We start from the raw sequence: 21,116 nt of genomic DNA on the forward strand, positions 1-21,116 counted from the left end.
CTAGTTAGGAACAAAATATACTTAGGAGCATTATCATAACCATTTGAGGGGTTCTAAATGATCTCTTCTTCTCCGTGCTGTGCTCATTTAGATTGCACCTTGTTCGGTTGTTGGCTTGGCTGGGAGAATGTAGTGTAACTGTAGTACTTTAAGAGGTAAATGGTTCAGTGTTTACATCCCAGTCTTGATTATAATAGCCAACTATGATTACACATCTCTAATCCTATTATCTTTTTTTTCAGGAATATAATGAGAAACATATTCTGACAGAAAGCATTTGCAAAATCTAAATTCATGCAACTATTTCCGTATGGTATGCAATTATAGTAAAACTTATAGTAAAGGTCTAAGGTACTTCTCAGAGTCCAAACTATGCAATTATTCTGTATTGTTCTGTGTGATCTCAAAGAAATACAGCAAGTCTAGAGGTTACATTGTAAAGTTTAATGAGCATGAATACATTATGCAACATACATCAGCGTACCATATGAAAATACTTTGTTTGTTGCTGAGGCATTTTGTTTGTTGCTAAGGCAATTTGTTTGTTGCTAAGGCAATTTGTTTGTTGCTAAGGCAATTTATTTGTTGCTAAGGCTTTTTTTTTTGCTAAGGCATTAGTCTAGGCTACAATCAGCACAACATACTGCATTTCAACTTAACTATACAATGACAAACCAGAAAACATGTACTGTCGTGTAAAAAAGTAATCTACATTTAAAATCTGCAATATTACAGGCAGAGGTATAAAAAAAAATACACTGGCAAAAAAAAGCTACGTAAAATCTATATATACACCATTCTGTCTTCATTGGAGTAGTAGTGTGCGCTTGTCAGGGTGCCAGTTTGCTTGTCAGTGGGTGTGAGACATTACAATCTTGTAATAGTGTGTCAGAATGTCTAATAAGGAAAGTACTGTATACTGTCTATCTGCCAGTCAGTCCGTCCATCCGTTCGTCTGTCTACTGCATAGCGATCATCCACACAGGGACGATGACGTCGGGGAATCCTTCTTGTTTCTCCACAGCCAGGACCTTCAGGCCGGCCTTAAAGATGATGTCCTTCATGATGTCCAGGTGGCGGATGATGCTGCTGTCGATGGGATCCAGCTTGCAGCCCTTCCGGGCCATGTTGTCCTTAATGATGATAACCCCGTTGGGCCGCAGACTCTTCTTACAGCGCATCAGGAACTGCATCAGGTCCCTGTCCGTCAGGTGACCTGGAGATGGGACAGCACAACACAAGACCCACCAATCAGAGTAAGGGAGAGTCTGTCTGTCTGCCTGCGTCTGTCTGTCAAACTTATTTTAACTATATAGATTTTATCCACCCATACCTTTTTCTCTGAGATCTAGAACCTAGATTCGTCCTCCACCTCGAGTTCTCTTATATAACCTGCCCTACACGGAACGTGACAGAGCAAACCCTAAGCATGACAGGGCTCACCCAATGAATCAGGAGCGTGACATGAGGAGGTCCCCTAACATGGAAATATAAACACAACCTGAAATATCCCTTCACTGAAAAATCAATGCTGGTTCCTCCTAAAATAAGACTGGAGTTGGGCAGAGTTCTACATACAGACTCTTTTAAATGCTGTTGTCACCACTGACAAGGAGCTCTGATATCTACAGTGAGGGAAAAAAGTATTTGATCCCCAGCTGATTTTGTACGTTTTCCCACTGACAAAGAAATGATCAGTCTATAATTTTAATGGTAGGTTTATTTGAACAGTGATAGACAGAATAACAACAAAAAAATCCAGAAAAACGCATGGTAAAAATGTTATAAATTGATTTGCATTTTAATGAGGGAAATAAGTATTTGACCCCTCTCAATCAGAAAGATTTCTGGCTCCCAGGTGACTTTTATACAGGTAACGATGTCACGTCCTGACCATAGTAAGATGTTATTTTCTATGGTAGAGTAGGTCAGGGCGTGACAGAGGGTGTTTTGTGTTTTTCTATGTTTTCTATTTCTATGTTGTTGTTTTTTGGGATGATCTCCAATTAGAGGCAGCTGGTCCTCGTTGTCTCTAATTGGAGATCATACTTAAGTAAGGGTTTTTTCCACCTGTGTTTGTGGGTAGTTGTCTTCTGTTTAGTTTTCTGTACCTGACAGAACTGTGCGCTTTCGTTTTCTCTTTGTTATTTTTTCTTTAGTGTTCTGAGTTAAAATAAATATTCATCATGAGCAATCAACATGCTGTGCTTTGGTCCCCTCTCTACGACAGCCGTTACAAACGAGCTGAGATTAGGGGCACACTCTTAAAGGGAGTGATCCTAATCTCAGCTTGTTACCTGTATAAAAGACACCTGTCCAAAGAAGCAATCAATCAATCAGATTCCAAACTCTCCACCATGACCAAAACCAAAGAGCTCTCCAAGGATGTCAGGGACAAGATTGTAGACCTACACAAGGCTGGAATGGGTTACAAGACCATCGCCAAGCAGCTTGGTGAGAAGGTGACAACAGTTGGTGCGATTATTCGCAAATGGAAGAAACACAAAAGAACTGTCAATCTCCCTCGGCCTGGGGCTCCATGCAAGATCTCACCTCGTGGAGTTGCAATGATCATGAGAACGGTGAGGAATCAGCCCAGAACTACATGGGAGGATCTTGTCAATGATCTCAAGGCAGCTGGGACCATAGTCACCAAGAAAACAATTGGTAACACACTACGCCGTGAAGGACTGAAATCCTGCAGCGCCCGCAAGGTCCCCCTGCTCAAGAAAGCACATATACATGCCCGTCTGAAGTTTGCCAATGAACATTTGAATGATTCAGAGGACAACTGGGTGAAAGGGTTGTGGTCAGATGAGACCAAAATGGAGCTCTTTGGCAGCAACTCAACTCGCCATGTTTGGAGGAGGAGGAATGCTGCCTATGACCCCAAGAACATCATCCCCACCGTCAAACATGGAGGTGGAAACATTATGCTTTGGGGGTGTTTTTCTGCAAAGGGGACAGGACAACTTCACCGCATCAAAGGGACGATGGACAAGGCCATGTACCGTCAAATCTTGGGTGAGAACCTTCTTCCCTCAGCCAGGGCATTGAAAATGGGTCGTGGATGGGTATTCCAGCATGACAATGACCCAAAACACACGGCCAAGGCAACAAAGGAGTGGCTCAAGAAGAAGCACATTAAGGTCCTGGAGTGGCCTAGCCAGTCTCCAGACCTTAATCCCATAGAAAATCTATGGAGGGAGCTGAAGGTTCGAGTTGCCAAACGTCAGCCTTGAAACCTCAATGACTTGGAGAAGATCTGCAAAGAGGAGTGGGACAAAATCCCTCCTGAGATGTGTGCAAACCTGGTGGCCAACTACAAGAAACGTCTGACCTCTGTGATTGCCAACAAGGGTTTTGGCACCAAGTACTAAGTCATGTTTTGCAGAGGGGTCAAATACTTATTTCCCTCATTAAAATGCAAATTAATTTCTAACATTTTTGACATGCATTTTTCTGGATTTTTTTGTTGTTATTCTGTCTCTCACTGTTCAAATAAACCTACCATTAAAATTATAGACTGATCATTTCTTTGTCAGTGGGCAAACGTGCAAAATCAGCAGGGGATCAAATACTTTTTTCCCTCACTGTAATGTCTGTATGTTGCTGTAATGTCAAATCAACATCAAATCAAATGTTATTGGTCACATACACATGGTTAGCAGATGTTATTAAGAGTATAGCGAAATGCTTGTGCTTCTAGTTCCGACATTGCAGCAATATCTAACAAGTAATATCGAACAATTCCACAACAAATACATTATACACACAAATCTTAGTAAGGAATGGAATAAGAATATATAAATATAATTACTAACTGGGTGGTTCGAATCCTGAATGCTGATTGGCTGAAAGCTGTGGTATATCAGACCGTATACCATGGGTATGACAAAACATTTATTTTTACTGCTCTAATTACGTTGGTAACCAGTTTATAATAGCAATAAGGCACCTCGGGCTTTTGTGGTATATGACCAATATACCATGGCTAAGGGCTGTATCCTAGTACTCCGCGTTGTGTCGTCACTAAGAACAGCCCTTAGCCGTGGTATATTGACCGTATACCACACCCCCTCAGGCCTTATTGCTTAAATATATGGATGAGCAATGTCAGAGCGGCATAGGCTAAGATGCAATAGATAGTATGGAATACAGTATATACACTGCATGTTGCTTTAATATGACGTTCTACATACGGAGGTACTCACACTTACTGAATGTAAACAACCTCATATGGAAAAGACACAGTAGATGAGAGGTCAAAACATGAAAACATCACAAACATGACGCACACACACTATCAGACACACACAATCAGACACAAACACATACGTAGACCAGAGAGTGAGTCTTACATGCACACCACTGCATCCAGATGACGTCATATTTCCTTGAGGGAGGTGTTAGCTCCTGCAGGTTGTAACAGTAGTATGTTTCTATGCGGTCAGCGTCGTCTCCTAGGTACTCCTCATGGGCATGGAGTAGAAAGGCCTCAATCATGTCACACATCTCCATGGTCTCAAAGATGGGCAGGAGGACACCTTTAGATACCCGCCCAATCCCACAACCACAGTCCAGGGCACACTTAGTGTCAGCCTTACCAGGACCCTGTTTGAAGAATGGAATGATACACAAGCATGTACACATTGGTAAATAGACACACTACAGTAATGTAACAGACATTTTAAAAACCTTCCGAACAGGAAAAGTATACGCAAACATCAGGCTACCTGGCATCCTTTGCTATGATCACAGTAATACATATTATTTTTTTCTATACCAGATGTCTGGCCTCTGTAACCCAAAAGCCCAGAGAGCAGAAACAAGCACCATACCTCAGGGTAATGACACTATGAACTTTGACCTTACATAGAGAACAAAAAAATAACTTTGCTTGATTCATGCTCATTTTAACTTCTTTGCATTTTGTACTCTGACCTCACTCCTCTCCCTCTCTTCCCTGAGGAATGAGGGGGGCCCCAGTCCGTGATTCGGTGAAAGATGGGGCCCGGAGGAACTCTATGGTTGTTGGAGGATGCTTCCTGGTTTGGTGAATTACTGCCATATTGCTCACATAGCTTGTTCTTCAGTTTAACCTAGCTGCACTCTACATTTCCCCACTGTGTTAGGTTTTAATGGAGTTGTCAGGATTAGAATCCAGACTCTGCACAGTAGAGTTTTAGGAGACCATGGAGTATGACTGAAACATAGCGTTCTCTTCCTCTGTCTCAGCTAAGGATGTCCTTGTACAAGAGAGCAGTTGAGCAGTACATGGAACGACGACTCATAGGTCTAGTACTATGAAATGTAGCCAGCTGTATAACGTTTCGGGTGACCCTAATCTAAGACTGTATGTGTTGCAACTAAATGGAGACTATGTTGTGCAACTAAAGCTATATCCGTCATACACAGGGCCTTTGCCATTGTCCATTAATTATAATCCACATAATAATTCACATTTTCTATTGCTTCAGGATTATTTTCCTGTTGTAGCAATATGGCTCAAATGAAGATCCTACATCTGTATATCATGTCTGCTCTAACATACAGTGGTGGGAAAATGACCTAATTGTCATACCTGAGTAAAAGTAAAGATACTGTAGCCCTTTCCTGCAGTCAAATGACCTAGTTGCCCCATAGGAAGAAAGTTCTTAATATGTTTCATAATTTCATAATTAATAAACATGATTTTAAAGAAGCCGCAGAAAATCCAGTGTTTCTATGTCAAACGGTTTTATCTTTCAGTCTTCTGGGATTTATATAAAGTGTAATATTGGGATGCAAACTCAAAATGTAATACATTTCATCTCTATATCTGACATGGTACAGGTGTCTTCTTTTGTTTAAGCCCATAACCATGTGTGTGAGGTGTATACTTTTGTTTGAAAGTAGATTTGTTTAAGACTACCCAGAAACACTCTGTGTGACCCTGATTTAGCCCACTGCAGTAAAAGGTTTAATAGAAAATGACTCAAGTAAAAGTGAACGTCGCACAGTAAAATACTACTTGAGTAAAAGTCTAAAAGTATTTGGATTTAAATATACTTAAGTATCAAAAGTAAAAGTATAACTCATTTTAAATTCCTTATATTGATCAAACCAGACGCACAATGTTCTTTTTTTATTTTGTATTTACGAATAGCCAGGGGCATACTCCAACACCCAGACATAATTTACAAACCAAACATTTATGTTTAGTGAGTCCTCCAGATCAGAGGCAGTATGGATGACCAGGGATTTTGCTAAGTGTGTGAATTGGAACATTTTCCTGTCCTGCAAAGCATTCAAAATGTAACGAGTTCTTTTGGGTGTCAGGGAAAATGTATGGAGTAAAAGGTACATCATTTTCCTTAAGAATGTAGTGAAGTAAAAGTTGTCAAAAATATAAATAGTAAAGTAAGTACAGATACCCCAAAACAATACTTAAGTAGTACAGTAAAGTGTTTTTACTTAAGTACTTTACACCACTGCTAACATGTGTATGTTAGCTATACACATCATTGTGAAAGTCCCCTGCTTTACCCCCCGGCGAGCAGTAAAGCTATTCAAGGATATTTGTCTTGTGACTGAAATGGCAGATTATTATAGTCTGGAATGAGTTCCTAACTCTACTGGCAAGAGGAGGTGCAGTAGACAGGTGTAGCCAGATCAGAACACAGCTGGCAAGAGGAGGTGCAGTAGACAGGTGTAGCCAGATCAGAACACAGCTGGCAAGAGGAGGTGCAGTAGACAGGTGTAGGCCAGATCAGAACACAACTGGCAAGAGGAGGTGCAGTAGACAGGTGTAGCCAGATCAGAACACAACTGGCAAGAGGAGGTGCAGTAGACAGGTGTAGCCAGATCAGAACACAGCTGGCAAGAGGAGGTGCAGTAGACAGGTGTAGCCAGATCAGAACACAACTGGCAAGAGGAGGTGCAGTAGACAGGTGTAGCCAGATCAGAACACAACTGGCAAGAGGAGGTGCAGTAGACAGGTGTAGCCAGATCAGAACACAGCTGGCAAGAGGAGGTGCAGTAGACAGGTGTAGCCAGATCAGAACACAGCTGGCAAGAGGAGGTGCAGTAGACAGGTGTAGGCCAGATCAGAACACAGCTGGCAAGAGGAGGTGCAGTAGACAGGTGTAGCCAGATCAGAACACAACTGGCAAGGGGAGGTGCAGTAGACAGGTGTAGCCAGATCAGAATACAGCTGGCAAGGGGAGGTGCAGTAGACAGGTGTAGCCAGATCAGAACACAGCTGGCAAGGGGAGGTGCAGTAGACAGGTGTAGCCAGATCAGAACACAGCTGGCAAGGGGAGGTGCAGTAGACAGGTGTAGGCCAGATCAGAACACAGCTGGCAAGGGGAGGTGCAGTAGACAGGTGTAGGCCAGATCAGAACACAGCTGGCAAGGGGAGGTGCAGTAGACAGGTGTAGGCCAGATCAGAACACAGCTGGCAAGGGGAGGTGTAGACAGGTGTAGGCCAGATCAGAACACAGCTGGCAAGGGGAGGTGCAGTAGACAGGTGTAGCCAGATCAGAACACAACTGGCAAGGGGAGGTGCAGTAGACAGGTGTAGGCCAGATCAGAACACAGCTGGCAAGGGGAGGTGCAGTAGACAGGTGTAGGCCAGATCAGAACACAGCTGGCAAGGGGAGGTGCAGTAGACAGGTGTAGCCAGATCAGAACACAACTGGCAAGGGGAGGTGCAGTAGACAGGTGTAGGCCAGATCAGAACACAACTGGCAAGGGGAGGTGCAGTAGACAGGTGTGTGTGTGTGTGTGTGTTATCAATAATGAGAACTACACCAGATATGACTATCAATAATGAGAACTACACCAGATATGACTATCAATAATGAGAACTACACCAGATATGACTATCAATAATGAGAACTACACCAGATATGACTATCAATAATGAGAACTACACCAGATATGACTATCAATAATGAGAACCACACCAGATATGACTATCAATAATGAGAACCACACCAGATATGACTATCAATAATGAGAACCACACCAGATAGTTTCCATGTAACACAAATCCCCATTAATTAACATTCATGTAAGTACAGCACACACACACACACACACACACACACACACACACACACACACACACACACACACACACACACACACACACACACACACACACACACACACACACACACACACACACACACACACACACGCACACACACACGTTGACCCTCTCCAGTCTTGTGGACCTAGTGTAACATTGGGGATTAATGTCTGGGGCTCTGGACATGAGGGTGTTGTTATAGAGCCGGCCTGGCAGAAGGTCAAGATGACCATTAGCGACATGATGTGTTCTGGGCAGAGGCACAGCTCCCTTTGTAGATGAGAAGGGATGGACTCATGGGAGAAGGTCTTTTTATAGCAGAAAGATGATGCATTTCATGTCATAAACAGATACTGATACAAATATCAACTTGGGTTCTGTAACAGGTTTAGGCTCAGAGGTCACTACCACACAGTTTTCAACCAAGGCAGAGGTGTCATTTCAGTGACACGCGTACTGTAGTATAGACTTACAATAAACCTGCTCAGAAAGTTCCTGGAGCCTTCCAGGTCGATGTGGGAGATCTCAACGAAGTCTCCCATCATCCCCTCCTCTGACGGCTCCACGTCCTCGTAGAACTGCTGCGCCTTGTAGTAGAAGTACTTCTCCCCTTTGATTTTCTCGCAGGTCACCGCGAAGAGCTTGACTGTGGGATACACACACACACACACACACACACACACACACACAACTGATTGACCTTTTCCCATGGCCATAGTCAAGTGCCATTGTCATGTTATGTCTGTGTGAATAACACTCTTCACCACACTACTGGGGAAGAGGACAAAGTCACTCAGGAGGAACAGGTGTGCTGAAGAACATAACAGGACACTGGATCACTAACTATGGACCGGATAAGAGCTGATGATCTGGCCGAGAGACGCGTGACAATAATTTGATTATAAGTCTAAAAATAAGGGTATTTTCCAACCGCATGATCAGCTGTGGTATGGAGTAAGAGGACTACAGGTATGTGATGTAAACAATATATATGTTGGTACTGTATGCACCCAATGCTTTGATTATAAACTTTTACTGTTCATTTTGGTATTCAAGCCCATGATCTTTGACACTGGGGTTCTACTTTTTTCTCACCAGTTTGAGTAAAATTATTCTATATGTTTCTATTTGTTTTGTAGGTCTTGGTGAGTACAGTATTTCCAGTGAGAGGGACCTTTGGTTAAAACTAGAAGAATTGGCAGACATTTCTCTGGGCTTAGCCGACACGTTGGGTGGGGGTCAGGGTGGGGGTCGGGGGAGGGCCGATGCATTTGTCAGCTGGAGACGTGCCACGGCAAAATTTATGGCAACATGATGCAACAATCACACTCTCAGAGTCCCTGATGTCATTATAAAGTAATTTGCTTCCAGTTGAACTCACGCCACAATGCTAAATGGCACCCAACAGGGAAGAGGTCGAGGAGTGTGATTTCCACGGCCACCTCCAGACAATCAGAGGTTAAAACCAAGGGGAAGAAGACAATTAGAGTATTGGATCATACATGTCAAGAACTTTCAATACGTCTCAAGTCAGGTGTTCACTTGGCCGAGTAATGTTTGAAGGTCACAAGGCATCAGATTGTATTCTGATACAGTATTGGTGTGCACACTCGGGACGCCTTCAGGAGAGAGGGATAAGTATAGTAACAAGGTCAAGATGTCTCAGAGGACGGGAAGACTGAGTGTGAATGGTGTCATTCTGCCAGTCAAATGCCATTTTACGGCCAACTTCCCCTATCATCACCCACAATTAGTTCACCTCATTAGTGAAGGTAAAAAGTTACCAGACTCTGTGCCCTTTCATCTGTTTGGACAAACATCTCCTTCACCAAAGGACTGAATTTCAACACCAAGAGAATGTTAGAGGTTTACACACCAATTTGCATGTAATTAGGGAATTGTTTGACAAGGTAAAAATCTGTCGTTCTGCCCCTGATCAAGGCAGGCCGTCATTGTAAATAAGAATTTGTTCTTAACTGACTTGCCGAGTTAAATAAAGGTTCAATAAATAAATCAAATAATGACTATGAAACTCTTGACTGTCATCAATCAAACACTTCTTGACATGGCACAGTGCTTACACACTTCACATGCCATTGATGGGGCTATTCCTGGATAGGTTAGTTTGACCCACTGAAATCTCCAAGAAAATGAGGAAATCAAGGGTGCGTTCGTAAATTCACTCTGGCTATCTACTCCGATTTCAGAGCACTCTCGTCTGATTGTGCCAGAGTACAGAATAACTGACAAATTTACGAGCGCTCAACACCAGTTGAATATGGCCGGTGTTGGTAAACGTCGTTAAAAAAAAGTTATTACATTGTTGCCAGCAGCACAGTTACGGTCACCAACGCTCTGGATAACATGAAAACAGCCTAACCAGCTCTGGATAACATGAAAACAGCCTAACCAGCTCAGGATAACATGAAAACAGCCTAACCAGCTCAGGATAACATGAAAACAGCCTAACCAGCTCTGGATAACATGAAAACAGCCTAACCAGCTCTGGATAACATGAAAACAGCCTAACCAGCTCAGGATAACATGAAAACAGCCTAACCAGCTCAGGATAACATGAAAACAGCCTAACTAGCTCTGGATAACATGAAAACAGCCTAACCAGCTCAGGATAACATGAAAACAGCCTAACCAGCTCAGGATAACATGAAAACAGCCTAACCAGCTCAGGATAACATGAAAACAGCCTAACCAGCTCTGGATAACATGAAAACAGCCTAACCAGCTCTGGATAACATGAAAACAGCCTAACCAGCTCAGGATAACATGAAAACAGCCTAACCAGCTCTGCTAGGGTGAGTAAAATGGTCAGAGTGAGCTGTTCTCTCAGTTGTGTCTGGAAGTAGCTAGCCAGCTAGCCAACGTTAGCCAGTTAGCTTGGGTGCTTGACTGCCGTTGTGAGGTCAGAACTCTAGGATCAACCCTACTCCTTGGCCAGAGTATCCAGTGTGTACTCTGCACTCTCCGAGAGCAAAACGCTCTGAATTTACAGGACAATCTGACAACACTCTGAATTTACAAACGCCCAGACTGCACTCTGGTACTCCAGATTTAATTTGCGAACACACCCCAAGGCCACTGGACGTACAGTACGAGTAACCTACTACACAGTTAGCGCTTCTCTCTCTTTACTATATCATCATGCATTGAGATGCATAGGTTCCACCTCTTGTTTAATCATGATAAATGGTCAGTATGGTTAGATGGTGGGAACATTTTCAACTGATTATAGGACCTGAAATCAGGGTACACCGAGGTGATTGTGAGAGCTATAGATTAGATGAGAGCTATAGATTAGAGTAGGTGCTTGATTGCACATTCTCTCTGTTCTAGGAGCTGGCCAGTATGGTGCCAAATCAGACAGACAGAAAGCACATAATGTAGTTGGATAATTGGTTTTATTAACGCAGGGAAGTCCCATTAAGACCAGTGTCTCTCATATAGCATATTCCCACATAGATCATTTACAGCCTACGGTACAAACTGTATCTCTGCATGCGTGTTAAGACTGATTTAACCCTCAAAAGTACACACATGCTCAAATACACCCATTCCCCCTCACTTTGCCCAGAGCCCGATGAAGGCGGTTGGTGGCGCGCCCTGTCCTTACCCAGGGGGATCTGCTCCAGAAGGTACAGGAAGCTGGCGAAGAACTCCATCCTCAGGCTGTGGTGCAGATGGAAGGACAGGCTGTGGCGACACATGGACACATCTGTGTTCTTCCAGCGGTCCCGATGGGCCTGGTGGAGGGCTTGGAACTCCATGTTAGGTGGAGAGCTTGAAGACACCACTGCCCTTTTTGTATCTTCCAGGCTCATTCTTGCCTTGTCTGCATCCAGCGCAGTGTCCATCGCAGAGATTCAGTGTGTGTCAACCGGATGGTCTGTGTGTGTGTGACCTAGTGTGCCTGTGGCAGTGTCTCTGCTCTGTGTCCAGTCCAGTCCAGCGAGCGAGCAGTGTGTGAACCACAAGGTGTGTGTGACCAAGTGTGAAGATGTTGTTGCTTCTGCTGTTGCTTCTGCGGTGCTGCTATATCTGTGGGTCTGGGGTCCCCTGGTACCTTCTCTGACAGCAAGGGATCGGCTGTGATCCCATCTTGGGGCAGTGCTGAAAGCTGCCCCCGGCTGCATGCACGCAGAGTGGCATCCGAGCTTTCAACCCACAAATACCAGCAGCACACAAGATACGCTCCCCCTGCTACTTACAGCCGTATAATGTAGCAGTTATTTTTAGCAGTCTTCTCATGTTTGTATCTATGCATAGCCACAGTGTTCTTGTCTTTGGATGCCTAAGTTACAAAGTGATAGGTCCGCAAAATGTATGGTAGACCATGCATGCATTCACTCAACAACATGTGAATGTTTTTATCTATTTAAAGCGTTGAATGGAGACATTTAGACTTAGCTGTGCCTATGCACATGATAAGGCATGGCCGGTCCAAAACTCAAACCGCGTGACATTTATTTTCTGCCGATAGTCAGACGGTGAAGCTTTGCCCTAGCCTCTCGGTTTTTGTAGTCGCTGCACTTCTGGTCCAGATATGTGTCAGGCTTATGGTTCAAGAATCTGCTTTGGTCATATGTCTCCAGGGAGATCCCCAATGTGTACGTGCCACTATGTCACTACACTCAATCAACATTTTAGATCACAAAAAGAAGCCCTTGTGAGTGTTCACGTACTGTACACACACAAACTGTGTGGTCATCATACACAGCCTGTAATGACCTGCATGTTGATGTACCATGCTCTGTGGAGGAGATCAGGAAAAGTCTCCATGGGGTTGTTACATCTCAAAAAGCACCAGAAAGAGGATTTCAACACCGACCATCTCAGATTGTTCTGAAATTGTTTCTGTAGTTAGTAACAGATATGATTAGCATTCCTGAAACATTATTTTGTTTAAATATAATTAGATCTTTGAGAAATGAAGCTAATTGATTGCACCCAAATCGGCCATTTTAATTAATTGAAGTCAGATAATATTCAATAAATATTGTAGACTACCCAACATCCAATTTGGACCAAACTTCTTCCTACCAATGAGTAAGACATGAAGAAAAAAAATCAAACCCACTCACGAACCCCCCACACCCGTCCCACCCCAGCAACCAGTATACATGATCAGTTCTCTATGTTTAAGCAACTGTATGAAGCTGGGGCTTGTAACAAAGAGATCTTCTGTTGAATATGACAATTCATCTTGATGGTTGTACAGTCGTCTCAAATAAAACTGTGAAGGACCTTGGCGTTACTCTGGACCCTGATCTCTTTTGAAGAACATATCAAGACTGTTTCAAGGACAGCTTTTTTTCCATCTACATAACATTGCAAAAATCGGAAACTTTCTGTCCAAAAATGATGCAGAAAAATTAATCCATGCTTTTGTCACTTCTAGGTTAGACTACTGCAATGCTCTACTTTCTGGCTAACCGGATAAAGCAATAAATAAACTTCAGTTAGTGCTAAACACGGCTGCTAGAATCTTGACTAGAACCAAAAAATGTGATCATATTACTCCAGTGCTAGCCTCTCTACATTAGCTTCCTGTTAAGGCAAAGGCTGATTTCAAGGTTTTACTGCTAACCTACAAAGCATTACATGGGCTTGCTCCTACCTATCTTTCCGATTTGGTCCTGCCGTACATACCTACACGTACGCTACGGTCACAAGACGCAGGCCTCCTTATTGTCCCTAGAATTTCTAAGCAATCAGCTGGAAGCAGGGCTTTCTCCTATAGAGCTCAATTTTTATGGAATGGTCTGTCTATCCATGTGAGAGAAGCAGACTCGGTCTTAACCTTTAAGTCTTTATTGAAGACTCATCTCTTCAGTAGGTCCTATGATTGAGTGTAGTCTGGCCCAGGAGTGTGAAGGTGAACGGAAAGGCTCTGGAGCAACGAACCACCCTTGCTGTCTCTGCCTGGCCGGTTACCCTCTCTCCACTGGGATTCTTTGCTTATAACCCTATTACAGGGGCTGAGTCACTGGCTTACTGGTGCTCTTCCATGCCGTCCCTAGGAGGGGTGTGTCACTTGAGTGGGTTGAGTCACTGACATGATCTTCCTGTCCGGGATTCCCCCCCCACCCGTTGGGTTTGCGCCGTGGGGGAGATCTTTGTGGGCTATACTCGGCCTTGTCTCAGGATGGTAAGTTGGTGGTTGAAGATATCCCTCTAGTGATGTGGGGGCTGTGCTTTGGCAAAGTGGGTGGGGTTATATCCTGCCTGTTTGGCCCTGTCCGGGGGTATCGTCGGACGGGGCCACTGTATCTCCCGACCCCTCCTGTCTCAGCCTCCAGTATTTATGCTGCAATAGTTTGTGTTGGGGGGCTAGGGTCAGTCTGTTATATCTGGAGTATTTCTCCTGTCTTATCCAGTGTCCTGTGTGAATTTCAGTATGCTCTCACTAATTCTCTCTCTTTCTTTCTTTCTTTCTTTCTTTCTTTCTTTCTTTCTTTCTTTCTTTCTTTCTTTCTTTCTTTCTTTCTTTCTTTCTTTCTCTCTCTCTCTCGGACCTGAGCCCTAGGACTATGCCTCAGGACTACCTGGCCTGATGACTCCTTGCTGTCCCCAGTCCACCTGGTCGTGCTGCTGCTCCAGTTTCAACTGTTCTGCCTGCGGCTACAGCACTTTGCGACATCAGCTGATGTAAGAAGGGCTTTATAAATAAATTTGATTTGATTGTAGTATTGTTTTTCCATACAATGTAGTAATGTCTGGAGATATTTTTTTTCCGTTCAGAGAAATTAGTAATTCCATTCGCTTGCATTATTTACCTTAAAGTAGTGTGAAAGTACCGTAGTTTGACCACTAGATGCCGGTGTTCCAACTAAACCACCACACATCCATTTTGATGGTTTATTAAATAGATCACAACATTTCCTTTGCAACTTTGGGTAGAAAACCAATAGATTTGGCTCATCATGAAAATACATTGTGTGGTCAACCTCACAATTTAAGCCAGTCCTCCATGAAAGCGATTCAGTTTGTCCATCTCTTAGCAACCTAATGTTTCAACCCAACTTTCCTTGAATAACCCAACTCAATCATCAAGTTTTCAGATGACACTACAGTGGTAGGCCTGGTTTCCAACAATGACAAGACAGCCTACAGGGAAGAGGTGAGGGCCCTCGGAGTGTGGTGTCAGGAAAATAACCTCTCACTCAATGTCAACAAAACAAAGGAGATGATGGTGGACTTCAGGAAACAGCAGCGGGAGCAGCCCCCTATCCACATCGATGGGACAGTAGTGGAGGAGGTGGAACGTTTTAAGTTCCTGGCGTAAGCACCACGAACAAACTGAAATGGTCCACCCACACAGACAGCGATGGGGAAGAAGGCGCAACAGTGCCAATTCAACCTCAGGAGGCTGAAGAAATTTGGCTTGTCATCTAAAAAGCTGACAAATCTTTACAGATGCACAATTGAGAGCATCCTGTCGGGCTGTATCACCGGTACGGCAATTGCTCCGCCCATAACCGCAAGGCTCTCCAGAGGGTAGTGCGGTATGCACAACGCATCACCGGGGGCAAACTACCTGCCCTCCAGGACACCTACACCACCCGATGTCACAGGAAGGCCAAAAAGATCACCAAGGACAACAAATACCTGAGCCACTGCCTGTTCATCCTGCTATCATCCGAGGGCGAGGTCAGTACAGGTGCATCAAAGCAGGGACCGAGAGACTGAAAAACAGCTTCTATCTCAAGACCATCAGACTGTTAAACAGCCATCACTAACACAGAGAGGCTGCTGCCAACATACAGACTCAAATCTCTGGCCACTTAAATAAACGGACTTAATAAAGGTATCACTAGTCACTTTAAATAACACCACTCTAATAATGTTCACATAGAGGTATCACTAGTAACTTTAAATGATGCCACTATAATAATGTTTACATATCCTACATTATTCATCTCATATGTGTATATACTGTATTCTACACCATCTATTGCATCTTGTCTATGCTGCACGCCATCGCTCATCCATATATTTATATGTACATATTCTTATTCTTCCCTTTACATTTGTGTATAAGGTAGTTGTTGTGAATTTGTTAGATTACTTGTTAGATTTTACTGCATAGTCAACACTAGAAGCACAAGCATTTCACTACACTCACATTAACATCTGCTAACCATGTGTATGTGATCAATAACATTTGATTTGGTTTGATTTGAATAGTCCAATAAGTGGTAGCTGTTTCACATGAAGACTAAAAACTTTGATGGAGAAATGGGCTAGGGCCTACAGTAGCACCATTACCACTGCAAAACAGTATATGTTTGGGGCTTTTACCATTGAAGAACATTAGAGACCATAACATTGACGTAGCCTATTTTTATTTAACTAGGCAAGTCAGTTATTAAGAACAAATTCTTATTTACAATGATGGCCTTGTTCAGTGGCAGAATGGCAGATTTTTACATTGTCAGCTCGGGATTCGATGGCCCAACACTCTAACCACTAGGCTACCTGCGACTCTGATGGTTTGTTTGTTCAACAAGAATGGTCTATCAGTAACTAATCCAGACCTTTTTTGAAGGGAATAAACCACACACACAAGGGGGCTGTTTCATGCACACAGATTAAGAGTAAAGGAAGGACAAACTTGCTTCATGGAGGGCTGGCTTGAATTGTGAGGATGATCATGAGCTAAATCTATTGGGTTTCTACCCAAAGTTGCAAAGGAAATGTTGTGATCTATTTAATAAAATACAAGATACCAGCTAAATGGATTTTTAAAAAGTGTGACGGTATAGTAGGAACAGCGGCATCTAGTAGTCAAAACCTGATACTTCCACACTACTTTCTTTATTGTAGGTAATGCAGGTGACTTCAATTACTAATTTCTCTGAACAGGGGAGAAAAAAAACATCACCAGATTCACAGGGAATACATTACTTAGTATGGAGAAGCAATACTCCAAGCCACAGCTTCATACTACTTGTCAAACATAAAGAACTGATACTGTATATTGGTTGTTGGGGTATAATGTGGAACTAAATTTATTGAATATTATCTGAATTCTATAATAAATCCTACGATTTTAAAGTTTGGTCCAAATTGGATGTTGGTTAGTGTACTATATTTATTGAATATTATTTGAATCCTATTAATTAAAATGGCCAATTTGGGTGCAATCAATTAGCTTAACATCTCTGACAAAATAATGTTTCAGGAATGCCAATCATTCTTGTTTCTAACTACAGAAATGATTTCAGAACACTGAGATGGTGGCCCAAATGACATGGAATGACTCCATGGCCAATCCTATGAGAACACCTGTATGATCAACAGTATCAAAGACTCCTCCTTAAATACTCTACTACATAGATTTTACAGTAAGCTCGTGTTGCCCAGCACATAACCTTATTACAGCACATTGGGAAACTATAGCCCCTCCTTTCACTCAAGCACTTCAAAACATGGATTACTTCACAGTAAAATATCTAGTGTAGCGCAATGCCCAGTACATTCTCTTACAACCAGAAAATAGTTATGTGCCCGCCATGAGACACATTCTAATTTTAGAGTGATGACATCACCCGTCACTTTGGAAGGCTAGCTTAAAATGTTGCTCTGACAAGCAAATTCACTTTTGAGTGAAAAGTGCAAATTGGGTAATACAACTTTCTGTCCCTTAAAGACATGTGCTGTTGACTACAGACTGTATGCCAATTCAGACTGTTGAGGTGATATAGGGCTTGCAGTGTATCTCAACTATATCTCGCATTTTTTCTGTACCCTTCATACAGTATGTGCAATCATTATTGATTATCTGTGGACTACATTCAGACTGTTGAAGTGTTATACAATGTATCTCAAACAGGGTTGGAGGCATCCATTTCAATGCAATAGTCACATAAGGAAATTGATTTAAATTAAATTAAGACCTTTTAATATATTTTTGTTTACTTCAAATGAATTGTCCCTAGCACTGAGCTGTTAGGCCTACATAATGTTTAGCCAGTGAACTCAAGGAAAAGTTCACATATTTACACCCTGACCTGTAAGGTCCATGGTCAATGTCACCTGACCCTGTGACCTTAGATACCAGACTCTTCTGTTGGGACATCCATCATGTTTGCTACACCACTATAAAACGACAGTCTAAAACAGCCTACCAATCAATCACAACTGTGCTTCTACACTTGCATTGCTTGCTGTTTGGGGTTTTAGGCTGGGTTTCTGTACAGCACTTTGAGATATCAGCTGATGTAAGATGGGCTATATAAATACATTTGATTTGAACAGTCTCAAGGCGGAATAGAAAAGGTTTTAAATTGGATCACTTGCTGGTTCTAAGGAAGAGGGTCTCCAATTGGAAGGGCGGCAGGTAGCCTAGTGGTTAAGAGTGTTGGGCCAGTAACCGAACCGACTAGGTGAAAAATCCGTCGATATGCCCTTGAGCAAAGCACTTAAACCTAATAGCTTATGTAAGTCGCTCCAGATAAGAGAATTTACTAAAATGTATAATTTAAACAATTAAAATGTTTTCCGATAGGTAAGCACTAAACCAAGTCCAACAAAAGAGTGAAATTGAAGGATCCATTAGCTGACTATGTCATAACAGAGACTGCATGATTGATGTCATGTTGTTCCTGCATTAGGTCCCTGGGACAACACTCATGAACACTGGATAACAGTGGCTCAGTTGATAGAGCATGGTGTTTGAAATGGCAGGGTTGTGGGTTCGATTCCCACGAGGGACCAGTACGGGGAAAAAAGTGTATGAAATGTATGCATTCACTGGATAAGTGCGTCTGCTAAATGACTGAAATGTAAAAATCTGCTAAACCCATTTCAACAGTTCTCCTCCAGACCTACAGATGGCGATAGGGTGCTCTCTGGCCCGCATTTCAACGTTCTATGCATTTTCTGCTTTGCATGCCGGGAAGGCAGTCTCACCCTAGCAACAGCAAAACTATAAACGATGAGAGCTCTCAATTTTAGCTAGGTAACCGTTTGACAATTCAGTCGTTTTGTTTAAATTTACAGTGAAAGAAAATTCAATGTTAGTTTTCCATAATTTTTCCGAAATGGACAAACTGCAGGCAGAAGATGCACGGTACTTGAAAAGGTAACGTTAGCTAGCCAGCTGTGGCTAGAAAACAGATGCTGATGTTTTGACAATCAGCTGTGACTGAAATGTGACGTCGTGGCTCATAATGTATTTTGAAATTATTATTATTATTTTTAAATACACATTTGGTGTATTTTGAGTGCATTCTTAACAGGGACAGTTCACATTAATCAACGTTTAAGTAAAAGTGCCGGTTTTAGCCAGCCGGTTAATTTTCAACAGCAGTCCCTGAGCAAGTTATTAAAAAAAATACAATAACAATACAGACAAACAATGAGCACCTCCAGAGCAACACAGGACACAAGCTACAGACATGGACAGCGGCAATAAACAGCTCGGGATAATGTTCACAAGTCTGATTGGTCTTTAGCCATGTCTTAATGTTTTTTTTGTGAAGGTGCGATAGGTGTTGCACTTGTGTGTGTGTCTGATGGTAGTGTGTTTTGAGGTATACAAGCTTACTGTCTAGTAGTGTCTAACGATTTGGTGGTTGGAATTGAATGTTGTAAATCGAAACAGGTTTATCATCCAGATCTTCATCATCATCATTATCAATTGCCTGGCCATTTCTCTCCATCTATAGGAAAGTAAAACGGGGGAGTTTGGATGTCCACCCGACAGAGAAAGCCCTCGTTGTTCAGTATGAGGTGGAGGCGACTATCCTCGGGGAAATGGGGGACCCGATGGTTGGAGAACGCAAGGAGTGTCAGAAAATGTAGCTAAGCATGGGTCTAATGTACCGTTAGCGGATTACCTACGAAAATGAGATTAGCGTTGAAGTTGTTGTTTTTCCAGTCACTCTCACCTGAACAGTAGTAATGGGCCGTTCGCCAACGAACGGATCTTTTTGGTGAATGTCGGGAACCGAATTACATCGGCGAAAGAGCCGTTAATTTGGCTCCATGATTTGCATACTGCTACTACTGCTTTTTTAGTTTTTCTGTAGATAAATGACAAATTAATTAAATCCTCATTGCATAAACAATAAATAGTGGCTAGAGCGCGTCAAATCTTGTCCACGCTAAAAGAAATTCAGTGCGGAACAATAAAACGTACTTTTTTTGGCAGACTATCTAATAATTTGGCCAGGTAAAAATATATTTGAAATCGAATTTCACGATCAGACATAATGGTAGCATACATTTTGGTCTTTACATTTTACATTGAAGATTAGCAATTTTTTTCATGGTTCTATATTTTTAAGCATTTTGAACGAAGAGCCGTTTGGGAGCCTGCTCTTTTACAAAATAGAGCTAAATGAGCCGGTTCACAGAAAATACTCGAATGCCCATCACTACTGAACAGGTCCAATGGGTTCTTTTATACTACCATGTTCACCACTAAGTAGAGTCCCAGGGGAACACTGACCAAAACAGAGGTCATTTCCTACCCTGCCACATGATGCTTTAGCTTGATTTGTTTTGGCTTGATCTGTATTTTATAATTTTTTACTTTTGTTTATTTGGTAAATATTTTCTCAACTCTGTCTTGAACTGCACCTTGGTTAAGGGCTTGTAAGTGAGCATTTCACGGTAAGATCTACTACACCTGTTGTATTCGGCGCATGTGACAAATAAAGTTTGATTTGATTTTGCCTTAACAAAAGATGAAGTCATTGAAGAGTTATTGGAAATAGTTTTTTTGTTTCTAATTGCTCAAAATGTGTATTTTCTATTCACAGCATCCGCCTTAAAAGCTTAAACGCCAACACGGACATTGCCACCCTGGCTCGCAGGGTGGTGGAGGAATGCAGGCTCATTCATCCATCTGAACTTCCAGAGGTGGAACAACTGCTGTTCTACCTGCAGAACCGCAAGAAGCCAGGTAATGGTTACATTATGGTAATGCCTGTTCCTGATAGGCTGCAGTTGCAGGCTGAATGACTCATTATGTAAATACATGTTCATCATGCTGACTAGTGTCTTTGCTGTCCTG

General features: G+C 42.5%; 2 protein-coding genes across 3 annotated transcripts in view; one reads left to right on the top strand and one right to left on the bottom strand.

Moving 5' to 3' along the window:
- Positions 1-429: 429 nt before the first annotated feature.
- ntmt2 (N-terminal Xaa-Pro-Lys N-methyltransferase) lies at positions 430-12,279 on the bottom strand. Its single transcript, XM_014123519.2, has 4 exons — positions 11,706-12,279; positions 8,551-8,723; positions 4,362-4,614; positions 430-1,216 (listed from the first exon to the last, which is right to left on the bottom strand). The coding sequence occupies exons 1-4, from the start codon at positions 11,944-11,946 to the stop codon at positions 960-962; spliced, it is 924 nt and encodes a 307-aa protein (XP_013978994.1). The 5' UTR covers positions 11,947-12,279; the 3' UTR covers positions 430-959.
- A 6,706-nt stretch (positions 12,280-18,985) lies between these two features.
- kifap3a (kinesin-associated protein 3a) overlaps positions 18,986-21,116 on the top strand; it is a 37,795-nt gene continuing 35,664 nt past the window's right edge. Inside the window, exons 1-3 of one of the 2 annotated variants that reach the window (XM_045687875.1) lie at positions 18,986-19,178; positions 19,765-19,896; positions 20,863-21,005. In XM_045687875.1, the coding sequence (XP_045543831.1) occupies positions 19,111-19,178; positions 19,765-19,896; positions 20,863-21,005 (343 nt within the window). In that variant the 5' untranslated portion in view covers positions 18,986-19,110. The remainder of the gene's footprint in view (positions 19,179-19,764; positions 19,897-20,862; positions 21,006-21,116) is intronic. The other variant, XM_045687876.1, reaches the window with a different exon arrangement.

This window comes from Salmo salar, chromosome ssa10, assembly GCF_905237065.1.
Source record: "Salmo salar chromosome ssa10, Ssal_v3.1, whole genome shotgun sequence".
NCBI classification, from domain to species: domain Eukaryota; kingdom Metazoa; phylum Chordata; class Actinopteri; order Salmoniformes; family Salmonidae; genus Salmo; species Salmo salar.

Excerpts from the sequence above, each read along its gene's own strand:
- ntmt2 (XM_014123519.2), bottom strand. The coding sequence starts at position 11,946 with ATGGACACTGCGCTGGATGCAGACAAGGCAAGAATGAGCCTGGAAGAT. Across the intron at positions 4,615-8,550 it reads ACTTTCTGAGCAGGTTTATT|GGTCCTGGTAAGGCTGACAC; the intron begins GTAAGTCTATAC and ends TTCTTCAAACAG. Across the intron at positions 1,217-4,361 it reads CTGGATGCAGTGGTGTGCAT|GTCACCTGACGGACAGGGAC; the intron begins GTAAGACTCACT and ends TCCCATCTCCAG.